The sequence below is a fragment of the Anarhichas minor genome, unplaced genomic scaffold (genome assembly GCF_050575085.1).
Source record: "Anarhichas minor isolate MPS153535 unplaced genomic scaffold, ASM5057508v1 ptg000006l, whole genome shotgun sequence".
Lineage (NCBI taxonomy): Eukaryota > Metazoa > Chordata > Actinopteri > Perciformes > Anarhichadidae > Anarhichas > Anarhichas minor.
The window spans coordinates 991,627-1,005,663 of record NW_027466452.1 but is presented as its reverse complement, the minus strand read 5'-3'; the positions used below and the strand labels follow the sequence as shown (position 1 = coordinate 1,005,663).

General features: G+C 41.6%; 1 protein-coding gene across 1 annotated transcript; it reads left to right on the top strand.

The window, feature by feature from the left end:
- Positions 1-8,179: 8,179 nt before the first annotated feature.
- Positions 8,180-13,461, top strand: LOC142933795 (uncharacterized). The gene is made up of 5 exons (XM_076078021.1): positions 8,180-9,923; positions 10,164-12,101; positions 12,189-12,284; positions 12,892-12,945; positions 13,338-13,461. Exons 1-5 carry the CDS (start codon positions 9,656-9,658, stop codon positions 13,364-13,366), a joined length of 2,385 nt encoding a protein of 794 aa, XP_075934136.1. The 5' UTR covers positions 8,180-9,655; the 3' UTR covers positions 13,367-13,461.
- The last annotated feature ends 576 nt before the right edge of the window (positions 13,462-14,037 follow it).

The window sequence follows — 14,037 nt, the reverse complement described above, 5'->3', positions numbered from 1 at the left end:
TCGATAAGTCTTATTTTTGTGATTTTTAATGCTGAATGACCAATTTCCAAGAAATGTAGAAACGCATGTCTGGTAAACACATGATTTTAGGTGCTTCTTTTGTGTAATTCTTTGAGAAGAAACTCAGTTTTACAGATCTGTTGATCAAATCAACAGATCCAAAAAATTGCATGAGGGTTAGTCGACTAATGTCACGGGGTGTGGTGGAGGACTCAAAAGCAGACAGTCGGATGCAGTGAGAAACTGGTTTTACGAACAAAACAGGAATCTTTATCGGAACACAACAGGGAATCCAAGGACGAGACAAGAGACGAGACGAGGCAGGGCAGGCAGACCGGGAGCAGGACGAGCCAAACGGGCGGGTTGACATGGCAATGATCTGGCAAAGAGTGACTGAGAGGCAGGAGTTTATATAGTGGCTTGAACTATGCTGATGAGGAGGGAGTGGCTGATTAGTGATCAGAGGCAGGTGAAGGGAGTTAGGCTGATGCTGAGGGAGTGGCTGACAGGTAGAGTGAGTAGGGTGTGGAGCTACACAAAGACACAGAACACACAAGGCAAAGCCTAATCGTGACAACTAAGGATTTTTTTTGGTTGTGTATGAGCCTAGAGACTGGAATAATTATGCATGGTACAATTATTCTTGTGCTAAAAATCATCCAGTATATTAAATTCAGCATCATCTCTGTAAAGGTTCTCATCTGGATATCTTGTAGTGCAGAATTTTGTCACATATGCCCCAAGAGGCTTCATCATAATGGAACTGATGACAACGTCCTCAACCAAACAGAGACTCGTCCGAGTCCAGCTGCTTTAAATTAAGGACCACATCTGTATCAAAACTAAAAGACTACAATGGTTCCTATGTACTCTCTTGTGAATGATTAAATGATGCACTGAATCTATTACATTATTCAACTTTGTGCTTCTTTAGAATGTAAGAAGTTACCATTATGTGATAACTTATAACATTATTATTTATAACTTATTACATCATTAGTTATGGAATGGGTTACTTGATATGGAATAAAAGCAGGTTGACATGAAAGCTATTTATTTGGGATGAACTAATTATAGTCTCTTGGTCAAGATGTGTTCACATCAGCGTCCAGCAGTCTAAATTGATTTATAGCCTCAGCAACTGTTAGCTATTTTGAGTTTCCCGTTAGTGAAATGCTCACTAATTTACTTAAAGTTCAGTGTTGACTTTAAGTAAATTGAAGCTCTCTCTGGTAAACTCTCTGGCTTTTATTGTGAAAGGTAAGAACGGAAGGAGTGGATCTGGTCTGCGCTTCCATTGACAAGGTAGAAAGGAACAATAAAGTTTGCTGTCTTGGTTCGAACGACGGAGTCTCCGTGTTCTTTTACACTAAAGTGTACAGTTTGAAAGTCCACTTATTGTGGGTGGGGTACGGGGTTGGATGGGTTAAACAAACAGGACTTTCACCCAGGAGACAACATTGACTTATTTTACCTTAGTTTTGTCCCGTAAATTATGTACTCCACTAACGCCATTTGTGTAACTTACTTTGCGTAGCATACTTATTTTAACCTAAACCGCAATGTTTCCTAAACCCAACCAAGTGGACATTTATTTTGAAAAGACACTAACAAGCGGAAACAAACACGTAATTCCTGACACATCCAAAACTGACGCTAGAAGGGAAACCTAGAGCGTTATAGTGTGAAGCGTAGGGCCACTGACCAAGCGGAGGTATTCAAGGAGTTGGTAATGTAAGTTAGCAGGTCCATTAATTGCATGGTCGATAGTTCGTTCCCCGGTTCCCACTTTCTCCATGGACAAAATGAAGGGAAACAATCTTTCATCATGATGCAGGGCAGACCAGATTAATGTATCTTGCAGGGCTGTCTCCTTTTCCCACAAACGGTATACACAGTGCAGTCATTTTGTTTCTCCTCGGCAGCATTGATAGTGCCATTTGCTCAATGTATAATGTATGGAATATATGAATGCACATGCATAAATGATTTCCCCCAAGAGGCAGCATGGGTTGAACTGGATCCATTATGTATCTGCTGGCCTTTCTATGCCATGGTATGTCCATCAACTTTTTATCACCACCGAGGCAGATGCATCAGATGAGAAGAGAAGAGGAGCAGACTGGAAAGACTTTGTGTTACGCCCCTTTTCTATTGGTCCAGGGGAGGATTAGGGACTAACACAAAAACAACCCGAATGATAAACAAATAGCCCATGTACCACAAACAATATTTATTTTGCTCACGTACAGTTCAATATGAGTGAGTCTCAACACAGAGTGGGAGAGGATGGGACAGGTGTGGTCGAGCCAAACAATTGAAACCAATATGACAGAACTTGGCCTAACTACCTAACCTCTGAAATCAAACAAACAAAATGGCTTCTCTAGTTTATCTAAATGTACTCGACCAAAACCAAATACAGATGGGGCACCGACCAATAATCCTAGACACAGAAAATCAACTACGTGTTAGCCAATGTACAGGGTACCCCAGACTCACCTACTGTCCGCAACCTCTCACCACAAACATGAACCTGAAGTCTAGCTCTCAGCATCGACAGAAAACAATTGAAGACAAGCCCCTGAACTTCTTCTTCTTCTTCTTTTTTGTTTTATGGTGGATGGCATCCAGTGAAAGGTGCATTACCGCCACCTACTGTACCGGAGTGTGGACCAGAGTAACCTATCACCTTACAAAACAACAAAGGAAGTTCCATCATTTCGTTGACTTAAATTATTTTGCTCAATCCTGTTTCTTTCACATATTGTAGTACATTTCCTGCCCCCAAGGTTAATGCCTCTTTTAGGTTGAGTTCCTCAACTCCCAGCTTCCTCTTCAACCTGTCTCGCTCAAGTGAGAATTTCTGGCAATGACATGATATGATCTACAGTTTCTGGTATCTGGCAGTGCTCACATAGTCCTGTTGGGTGTTTATTTATTAGTTGCATTGTTTTGTTCAGCCTTGTGTGCCCAATCCTCAGTCTGGTTAATATGTTTTCTTCTGTGGTGCTTCTTCTGGATGGCCTCCCTTTGCCAACTTCTTTCTGAACAGCATAAAGATGTCTTCCTGTGTCTCCTACATCCCAACTGTGCTGCCATTCCTTAATAATATTTATTTTGATTATTGATTTAGCTTCTGCTTTGCTGAGTAAAATGTATGTCTTGTGCTGCCTTCCTAAAGCTTGTTTTGCTAATGTATCTGCTCTTTCGTTTCCTTTTACCCCTCTGTGTGCTGATACCCACATAATGAGACTAAAATACCCATATTCTTGAGTCGGAACAGTGTTTCGTATATTTCATTAATTAAATCCTGCCTGCTATGAGATGTGAATGACTGTAATGAGGATAATACTGAACTGGAATCTGAACAGAAAACGACCTTTTCGATCCGAACCTCCTGTGACGGTTCACGGTTTACCGTGTGGGTTTAGGAGTGGATCAGAGACTCAGGCGCAGACTTAAACACAGGACACAAGGTGAGGTGAAAAACAAGGCTCTTTACTGGGCACTTAGACAAAAACAGAAACCAAAATCTACTCCAACCGGGGGCGAGGAAAATCCAGACTGAAAATAAAAAGCTAAGTCACAAAAAGGGCTTGGACACAAAAAGGCAGTCACAAACCGTGAAACGCAGAGGGTCAACATGAGAGATGACCACAGGAGAGCAAAGAGTCCACGGGGAGGAAAAAGTCAAATGATAATCCGGCAACTGGAACAGGGCAAGCAGGAGAGTATAAGTAGGTGAGGGTTGATGAGCGGATTGCCGGCAGGTGAGTAGAGATGACTGGGGTTTGCAAAGGGAAAAGCCAGGGGCAGGTGATTTGGCACAGGTGGAGAGAATAAGCATGATCAGGAGACACACACACAGACACACACACACACCACACTCACACAAAGCAAAACCCAACCGTGACACCTCCTCTACCCACTGCAGTGCTGTTATAATGGCCGACGTCTCAACTGTATAAACAGATGATCTGATGTTCTCCTTTTAACTTCATATTGTAAGGATGGTATGGTGACCGCAAAACCAGTTCTACCTGTATCAGGATCTTTAGACCCATCTGTGTATGCTGGAGTAAATGACTGATATGTTGTCTGTAGTCTATCCTCCACCACTCCATCCATGTTATCAAAATCTTTAAATGCCTGGGTTTTGTCCAAAAAATAATTATCAACTGCCACTGAGGGAAATAGCCACGGTAGTGTAGTTGATAACGGTACTGTAGGAGTGAATGTTATCTGATCCAATGACACATCTCTTGCTAATTTTCCACTGCTCCATGCAAAACATTCCCGTTTGTCCCTTTCTCTTTCCCAACATGGCAGAAGCACCTTAGTGGTTGGATGATTATCTCCAGAATGTCCTTGCAGATTGGCCCAGTAGTTCATAGTTAAAAGCTTGCACCTCAAATGCAGCGGCATTTCACCTCCACCTGAAGAGCAGCCACAGGACTTGTCTTAAAAGCTCCAAAACACAGTCTCAGAGTTTGGGATTGCACCACTTCCAGCTTCTTTAGTGAAGTTTTTGCAGCTGATCCAAATACTACACAACCATAATCAAGGTTCTGCTGGCTCCCAATTCTTTTTTTCGATGGAAATGAGGTCATCAGGTCATGAAAAGATGAAAAGGAATGAGGTATTCATCCATTTCTCTTTTGGATATTTGCTTGTCATTAACTGCAGGGATTCTGTCTAAAGCTGTAATTCTCTAAAAGAGAGCGAGAGGTTTCAAATGTTGATCAATTTTAATATTATTTAGCATGAGGATGAGATAACATTATCTACAGGATAATGTACAGAGGGGCTGATGTAAAACACAGTTAAAGTTTGATTCCGGTACAGCCTTTGTAATGCTGGCCTTCATTCCTGTTGTTTAGCATTGAACAGGTTGTAGTATATTCAGATTATCTTAATTTCTCTATTTAGAGGTCAAAATAAAAGACAACGCATCTAAAATGTTGCTAACGATCCCTGTTCCCGTCATACTCTCTTCCAAACTAACATGTTGGTTCCCTTATCGTCCATCTGCTCACGTTTCTTTACCCGTCAAACTTCTCCAGTGTGTTCCTAGATCTCAGCACTTTGTGAGCATTTGGTACATTAGGCATACACAGGTTTGAAAATGAAACCCTGTTCGTAATAAACTACAAATCCTTTTTATGTATCCAAATTGAAGAGGACTTGACTAAGGTTTGTTCTGGCTGTGATTGAAAGAAAGGTCCTGGAATTGTGAAAATCAATAGATTCATCACATCTGAGCCTGACTGCCAGCAGTCATGAGACGGTGCCTAAAGTGTATACAAAGTTGTAATTCTGACCTAAAGGTGGCACCAGAGATACTGGTTCTGGAGTTTGCAAGGCTACATTTTTCAGCTTTATGAAGGACAGAGGTGTTCAGCAAATATAATAGCAATCTGCACAGTGTTTCTATTAGAGTAAGATGGGGGAAGAAGCCCCCCCCGAACAACAAAATACATTTACTGTCAAATTAATATAAGAATATGAGTTCAGCATCTGCAGGATTATGATGCATAAACTAACACTAACACCAACACCAACACCAACACTAGGGCTCTTTAGACTGGCAAGTAGACTATAGAACGGTTCTAGTGTAATAAATCTCAGGAATACAGCAATTCAAAGGAAATGTCATAGTTCACAACACAAGAGCATATTAGAGGGGCCACTGTGGCTCAGTGGATAGCAGGGCCGTCCTTCAATCAGCTCTGCTAGTCCCATGTCGATGTGTCCTTGAGAAAGACACTTAACCCCAATTCTTTGTGTAGAAATGTGATAGAATCTGAATTGTAAGTCGCTTTGGATAAAAGCTAAATGTAATGTAATGTAGAGCCATTCAATACATGTGTTTTGAGCAGGTTTAGTGCCATCTAGTGGTCAGGAGATGAATTAAGGGGGTACCTCGGGTGACAGAATATTGTCTACTTCTTTATTACACCGAAAAGCACCATGAACCCTCACATCTTATGTCACTTTCTCCCACTTCCACAGAGATACAAAAGTTAGTAAAGGCGTCGTGCTGTTTGCAGTTTACTGTGTTTACCTCAGACACGATCCCCTCACCTCTCAAAGCCATACAGATGTACTGAGGGGATCATACTTACATGTATGAAAGCTCCATCTATCCATGCCTCACCCATTAACATCACATGTAACTTAATCACTAGAGACTTGCAGAAACCAGTACACGAAGGACTTGAGGATCTCTTTAAGATGCCATTACACATCCCTCATTAACAAAGGGGGTCCAAACTATTATATTTAATATGCTAATAAAAATGGCAATACTGTGTTTTTTCTAACCCTGTGTACCACAGTTTGGTTGTTTTTCTGTCGTTACCAAAGGTCAAACTGAAGGTATGATCTTTTCCTTCTGTATATGTTTACAGTTCCAACATTGACACTAAGATAAAACAGCAAACACAAACATACTAGACATCACCAGACCTCTAGACTGTACTGTAAATCTCCACTGGGAATAAAAAGATTAGCTCATTAGATATGAAGTCCTGACGGGTGAGCTGCTGTTAATTCCTAAGTTTATTTTGTCTGGACAAAAAATGAATAAAACACATTTTTAAGGCATTAGTTATGCAAAATGAAGTGTGTTAAAGAATAACAACCCATAGTATCCATGTTACACATGAAGAATCCTGTCAATGATGAAATGAGTGCTTGACATGTTAGTAATAGATAAACCGTCACCTACAGGTGCTCTTAGTGCTTGATTGTATATTGAAGTTACTGATTTAGGAAAATATCTATCTAATGAAGAGGTGAAGGAGCTATGGGATGGAATAACTGAAGTAATCCGGCCAAACGTGTGATTGAAATGAGAAGAGCCAGCTGAGACCTCTGTTGTCTGACGGGAGTCTGGCTCTATCTAGTGTTGTGACAGCTAACTGCAGGAGGCCCCAGTGCTGCAGAGTGGCCTCAGAGCTCCAAATTAGCTGATGGTGCACACACTTGACTGATCAGCAGCTACTTAAACTCAGGTGTGTCGGATGCTTATGATTAAACACTGCGTTGCTCCGTATGGTTCACATCTAAGTTCTCAACAAGGTAAAGTGACTTGACATTTTCATCACAACAAAATGCATATGAATGATTTGGAATTATGATTCCCCTGTTAAGTGTTATTCGGTTTGAGATTTTTGTTGAATTTTGTCATGCTTGATTTACGGTTATTCCTTGCTTTAGATCAGAGCTTCAAGCTATTTAAGTTAATGTTTTGGTTCACTTATTCACTTAAAGTACAGAATGCTGCTTGACTTTAGAAACTTTAACTTATTTAAATGGAAAATGGCATAAGAAGGTCAGACAGAACCACTAACACTATGTACATAAGTCATAAACCTCTGTCATGCTTGATGTGAGAACACATCAGACGGTTTAAAGATATTGTTATGAAAGGCCGTGGAATGTCCTATTTAAAGATGCTGTATCATGCTCATTTTCAGGCTTATACTTGTATGTTGGTGTTGAACTAAGACATGTTGAAATGCTTTAATGTTGAAAAAGCACTTTTTCCCCCCCCTCACACTGTCTGGCCCAATCCCAATGTCCCCCCCCTAAACCCTCAAACCCTGAACCCTCAAGGACTTACTGACGTCACCTGGTAAGTGGTTGAGTGTGAGAGACTGAGGCCAAATCCAATGCCCCCCTTACAGACTCACGGACTTTGAGGCACTCTCCCGCGAAGTCCGTGAGGGTTTAGGGATGTCCCACTGTCAAATCATCGAGTGTTTGAGGCTCTCTGGCAGACATTTTGAGCCCTTTATGAACCCTTTCCGTAAGTCAGCATGCTGACTTGGCCTAAGGGAATTACCCACAAATCATTGCAATGTGACGTTAAACACGGGGTAACCAGTGGACGCATGGAGACGTAAATAAAGAGGACGGATCACGTGTGTTCAGCCTGGAGTATTACATTTACTCAGAAACATTAAGGGTTAAAGATGGAACAAAAAATAAACATGAAATAACAGAATATTTATTTATTTATTTATTCATCAAATATTTGATGAATAAATAAATCTTTGATTTCAAGTTAATTTCATCTTCCATCTTTAACCCTTAATGTTTCTGAGTAAATGTAATATTCCAGGCTGAACACACGTGAGCCGTCCTTTTTTTTTAAAAAATTTTTGTTTTTTATTAATATATATATATATTTTTTTACGTCTCCATGCGTCCACTGGTTACCCCGTGTTTAACGTCACATTGCAATGATTTATGGGTAATTCCCTTAGACTAAGTCAGCATACCATGCTGACTTACGGAAAGGGTTCATAAAGGGCTCAAAATGTCTGCCAGAGAGCCTCATACACTTGATGATTTGACAGTGGGACATCCCTAAACCCTCACGGACTTCGCGGGAGAGTGCCTCAAAGTCCGTAAGGGGGACATTGGGATTGGGCCATTGTCTTAAAACACCTGTAGTCACCCAATGTCTGAAACACTCTTTTAGTGCCTGTCTATTTAAAGAAACGGTGTGTAGCATCTAGTGGCAGAAATGGAATCTATTCATTATTTTTCTTGTGTGACCTGAAACTAAGAACTGTTTCTGTTACCTTAATGACCCTCCTTTTTCCTGTTTTGTTCTTTTAGCTGCCATAGTTATCATACCAGCTTGGCACACAGGAAAGGTTTTAATTGGGTGCAATCTGCAACCTCACCTAGATGTTGCCAAACCCTGCACACTAGATCTCCAAGTCCTTTAAAAGTCCAGTCTGCTTTGATTGGCTTGTGAAAATAAATATTGTGCACCTTTGCAAAGATAATTGTGAGCGTGCTTGTGACAAAAGAATAGAAGATAAATCTGACTAGCTTGTTGAATCACATTTTTTTCTGATCAAGGCAGCTCACAAAATATTGAATGGGTTGTCTTAAAAAGGTGACTCATCATTAAAAACTCACTTTTTCAGTGCTTGTGTACATTTGGGCATATAGAGGGTCTACCAACCCACAAACTGAACTAAGACAACCCAGTCAGTTTTATTTTATTTATTTATTTTTTTGTTTGTTTTTTTGGTGAGCTGCTAAGATCTGAAAGTATGCGCTTCAACACGCAATTTTGATTTGGATCACCTTCCTATGTCACATGCAGGCTCATTAGAATACACCAGCAGTAATGTTGACTGCAGCAAAGGCTTGCTTAGATCTGGGGTTGAAGTTGCAATTTAAAGAGGGATTCACACAGAGGGTGAATACAGGATTCAGAAACAGTATGAAAGTGGTTTTTGAACAGTAAATCCCGTTAATATTTTTGTAGCAGAAATGCAAAATAGAGGTCTGTACGTGTAAGAAAGGCATGATCTGTCTGCTTACATTACTTTTGTAGTTTTCCTGCAGCAACGTGAAGATTGGTGTACAGGCTTTGTCATCAGTGGGTACACAGAAAAGTCACTGCTTTGTTCTTGGGTAATGTGTAGCTTAAAATAAATGCTGACATAATTCTACAGTAGAGTGATAACCCAGTGCTGGAAATGGTCCTAAAAAAGCACTTTCACCATCTCCTCATGTTTGAGTTGTTTTCTAAAATCTACAGTGGCCAGCTGTTTTGGGAAATGACTGATGTGGATGCACAACTGTCTAAAATACTTCTTCCTCCACCTCCTGTAGGTTGAATATGGCAGCGACTATCAACCGACCTCCGCCAGCTCATCCAGGACCAAATGGAGGGAACCCGCACACTCACAGCGGTGGACCAACCTCTATGCAGCAAGACCCAGGACTGCACGGCACCAGCCAAAACCCAGGACCTTCATCCCATCCCCAACACCACATCCCTACTCGGCCTGTCTTCTACGTCCATGCTCAACCCCCACCCCCTTTCCTCCAATACCAGTGGCCCATGCCCTTCTCCTATAACCCCTTTACGGGCTTCCCAGGCATGGGTGAGTCTTTGTGGGGTTTTCTATTACCTTATTTGAGGTGAAAGCTAAAATGGCTTTTCCCACTGGGTATAGTTTGTTTGATAGAAGTGGTGGCCAATAACATGAAGACCTGTACGATGATCTTGAAATGTTATTTAATGTAAGAAACTTTGATATTGTAAGGTAGTGCTTATTGGACTTGAACCATCATCTCGGTTAATTTGACGAATCCTTTATATATTTTTTTTTCTACCTCTGTAGGCTATGGTATGGTAATGCCCCCTTTCCCTCCTCCTCCCTACATGGAGGCTCCAGCCTACATTCTGCCCCACCCTCAACCAGTCGACTACAGACGTTTGCTGCATCCCCAGGTCTACGCTCCCAGCGCACCCTACCAGAACCCTAACCAGGCCCGCAGAGTCCACCTCTCTTATACGGGCCCTGTTCGGGAAACGGTTAACTCTGAGGTCCAAACAGAACCCACACAGAGAGGTGTAGGCGACTACGGTGAGGAAAGCCCAGTCGTCTGCACAGATTCTGGGCGTGCAACTGCCTCGAACTCTTCATCGCCCTCAAGCTCCACCTCCGAAAAACGAAGCTCTGCCGAAGTTGAGAACTATACCTTACCCGGCAGCGACGCAAACGACAACCGGGTTAAAAGGACCAGCGCAAGTAGCACAGTCAAACACTGCTTTGACGTCCTGCAGCCTACGGGAACGAAGACTGTCCAGGCGCGTATCAGAGTAACTCTAGAAGGGCAGCAGAGCCACAAAGACCATGTCGATCAGGAGAACGTTCACCCTTGCGGAGATGCTCACTGCAATGTGTGGTCAGTGAGTTCTGCAGATAGTATGGTTCCTGTGTGTAGCTCTTCTCAACAAGAGGAGGTGGTTGTCCAAGAGAGACGCATCTCTGTTCCTGACATTCTGATGAGTTGGGGAGATGGCACGCCACAGGCAACGACGCTGACAATGGCAGACAAGCTGCCTCAGATTGATATTGGAACTGAAGTAGAGCATGATCAATATGTTTACCAGAGTCCAACTGAGAATACAAAGGGTCCAGCGGTGGCTGACAGAGCTTTTGCTAATGATGCTGAAGGTAACTTAAGCTCAAGGGACAGTGCAACGCTTTTCAAGATTCTCAAAATGAGAGAAGCTCATATAGAGCGAAAGACTGAGTCCAGAAGAGAAAACGAATCTATGGGATTGATTGGCTCCGTCAGACATGGCCCACCCTACAGAGATGAACACCTGCATTCACTATACAATTCCAATAAGCTCCCTGACGATGAACAGGAAAATGGCAATGAGACAAATCCACTCGAGGACACTGCAGACATCATTCCCGATCAAATGTCATTCAATAGCGGTCGGATGAAGAGAAAAATGAATGAGTCTGTTTGGTCTGTGGAATCTTTGGCACCCTTTATCCCCACTAAAGAGTGGCTTTTGCAGAACAGCATGTTTGAGCCTCAAGTAATCGTTGAGATGACGGAGGAGGCTGAAAATGGTGCACTGTCAACCCAGAACAACCAAATTGTCAAAGCTGGTAAAGAAAGGAAACATACTCGCAGGTATTCCTCCTCTGATTCTGTTCTAATGTCTGACAGCTGGCTCATTTTCAGTACCCCCGCTGAGAAGCTAAGTCCACCAAAGAAACCAGAAACGGAGAGTGAAATTGATGCTTCTGAAATGAGCCCAAAGCAATGCCAGAACATGGGTCCTTCACAAAAGGATTCCTTCGCTTCCCCGACTCACCTGCTGTCAAGCAAAATAGTTTTATCTACCGCCACTGAAGAAGACATGGATAGAAATACGTCTTCTGAACCCGAGGCTAATCCAAGCCCAAACCAGAAATTGCTCATTATAAATGAGCAGCAGGAGCAATGCCCTCGATCTCCCGAGCAGGAACAAACTCTTCTCTTGAACTCTGCGGCAGGGGAGAAAATCTCCTCTGCAGGCCAGCTGATTCTCCAGAACGGAGTGGACATGGAGGTGGAGGATGAAGTCAGCCAGCCGAGAAACGAGCAACTGTGTGCCCCGATAGCGGCCCTGAAGACGGCTGAAGTGTCTCCATCAAAGGGACATTTGGTGGACTGTGGCGTCCAGTGCACCGAATTACAAGAGTGGAATTGTAACTGCAAGGAGACAGGAAGTGGCATGGGACCAAGCAGAAGGCATCATATTAAATACAAAGGTGATTGTCTCAATTCAACCATGACAGACGTGTGCTGCTCTTGAGAAACAAATGTGTGTAGTGCTTTAAAGTTTACTTATCCTATAGATAAGAAGCCAATCAATGGCCAGGCTGAAGGACTCAACATGAAGGGACAAATGCAGAAAAACCAGAAGAAGAATCACTGGAGGAACAAGGGTCAAGGTAAAGCAAGTGATCTAGAATGGGTGTAGCCAATACAGCCTCCATCATCAGGTCAGAATTTAAATTTGGTTATTTACTAAAAACAAATTTCTATCAATTCTAGAATGTGGTGTATGCGTGTGTAAATCATGTTTGACAAGGCCAGACTGTTTTTAATTTTCGTGTTTTAATAATTCATCCCAACAGAAAGTACCAAAAGGCTTGAACATTTGAATGTGTTCTTAAAGGGGCTAAATTCAGAGCATTAAAATGACTATTGGCTATGTAAGCCCACCCTTTTTATCAAGATTTAACAATAAAAATTCATGCGTTTTCTTTCCCAAAGCCAGAAAATCTACCATCTGAAATTACATTTTCAACTTCAGGACTGTAGTTCGACATTTGACTGACAAGTGACCAAACATCAAATTTAGATTGAAATGTCTCACTAGTTCACATAAGTACATAATATGTTTTCTTTCCATCAACTGAACCCGCCCACTTCAAACCGGTAAGAAAGGGTAGAGAAAAACAAACTGTTAAGACTTTGACAGAATATGGCGTTATCGTATAGGACACCGAGCTGATGGGAGAACAAATTTTACTCTATAAACCTTTATGTCCACAGAAAAGCAAAGCAGCCAGCAGGAAGCCTACAATGGATACTATGGGAAACCCCAAGGTGAGAATCTAAATGTTATCCATTCGTGTGTCAGGATGGGTGATCGTAAGGTTTTAAAACTGGGGCTTTCATTCCATTCTTAAGACTAGATTCAAATCTCTGGTTGGTTTGTGTAGATTGGTGGGAACGCTGTTTAGGATTTCAGTATTTCGGCGCAGACTAAACATCCACACACATCAAATGATCATAACTCTAAATTGCTAAAAGATGACCAAATTGTACAATAGGACATGTCATTCCTCTTAATTCTAATTCTAAAATGGAAAATGCTACTAGAGTTCATTACATTGGACTGATGGTTCTACTCACTCGACTGCAGAATATCTTAGTGACTGAAAGAGATGAAAGCGGGCCTTCTTTGCCTAAATACACTTTTTTTTTGCTTCTTCCAGGTGGAAATGGAAGGAACTCGTGGTACTGAACACTGACTGCATGCTACAAGACAGCACTTGGTTTTAAAGATTCAATTTAATATTTAAAATGAATTTCAAATTAAAAATGTAATCCTTATTTTTCACTATTTTTCAATAAATGTTTTGTATATATCATATTCAAAGTTTGGAGGTTTTTAAACTGTTAGCAGCAGATTGGGGTTCATTTGGAATCATTTTACTTGATGCAGTGACAGTAAGGTTCCCTTTCTCCCTGTTTTTTCATGATTACAATTCCTGCTCGTACATAAAAGGCACCTTCTAACTTCAACGACAAGTTCCCTTTCTGCCAGTTAGTTTCCTGAGAATTTCTGCTTTTACCTAAAGGGCACCTAACTTTCAAAAAGTAGGTTCTCTTTCTGAGTTTATATTAAATTAAACCTGTCAATTAGAAATCCAAAAGAACGAAACAAGCTTGAACAAAACTCATACTTAACACTGGGGGTCTTTTCTAAGAGTCTGACTCCCTCAAGTGTGAAAGATTCAGTGCTGGTGCGAAGTACCGGTAAACGGACGGCAGTCTGTTTGGTATAAAATACACCTTCTTCTTTGTAGGGTCCATGTTTCCACATTACGACTTAAAGCTCATGAAGTCTGAAGATCGACTTATCAACTCAGGTAAATGGAACTATCGAGATGCCCGTGAAGGCCCCATTGTCTA

Coding starts and splice junctions, on each gene's coding strand:
- LOC142933795 (XM_076078021.1), top strand. CDS start 9,656: ATGGCAGCGACTATCAACCGACCTCCGCCAGCTCATCCAGGACCAAAT. Junction 9,924..10,163: donor TACGGGCTTCCCAGGCATGG/GTGAGTCTTTGT, acceptor CTACCTCTGTAG/GCTATGGTATGGTAATGCCC. Junction 12,946..13,337: donor ATACTATGGGAAACCCCAAG/GTGAGAATCTAA, acceptor TGCTTCTTCCAG/GTGGAAATGGAAGGAACTCG.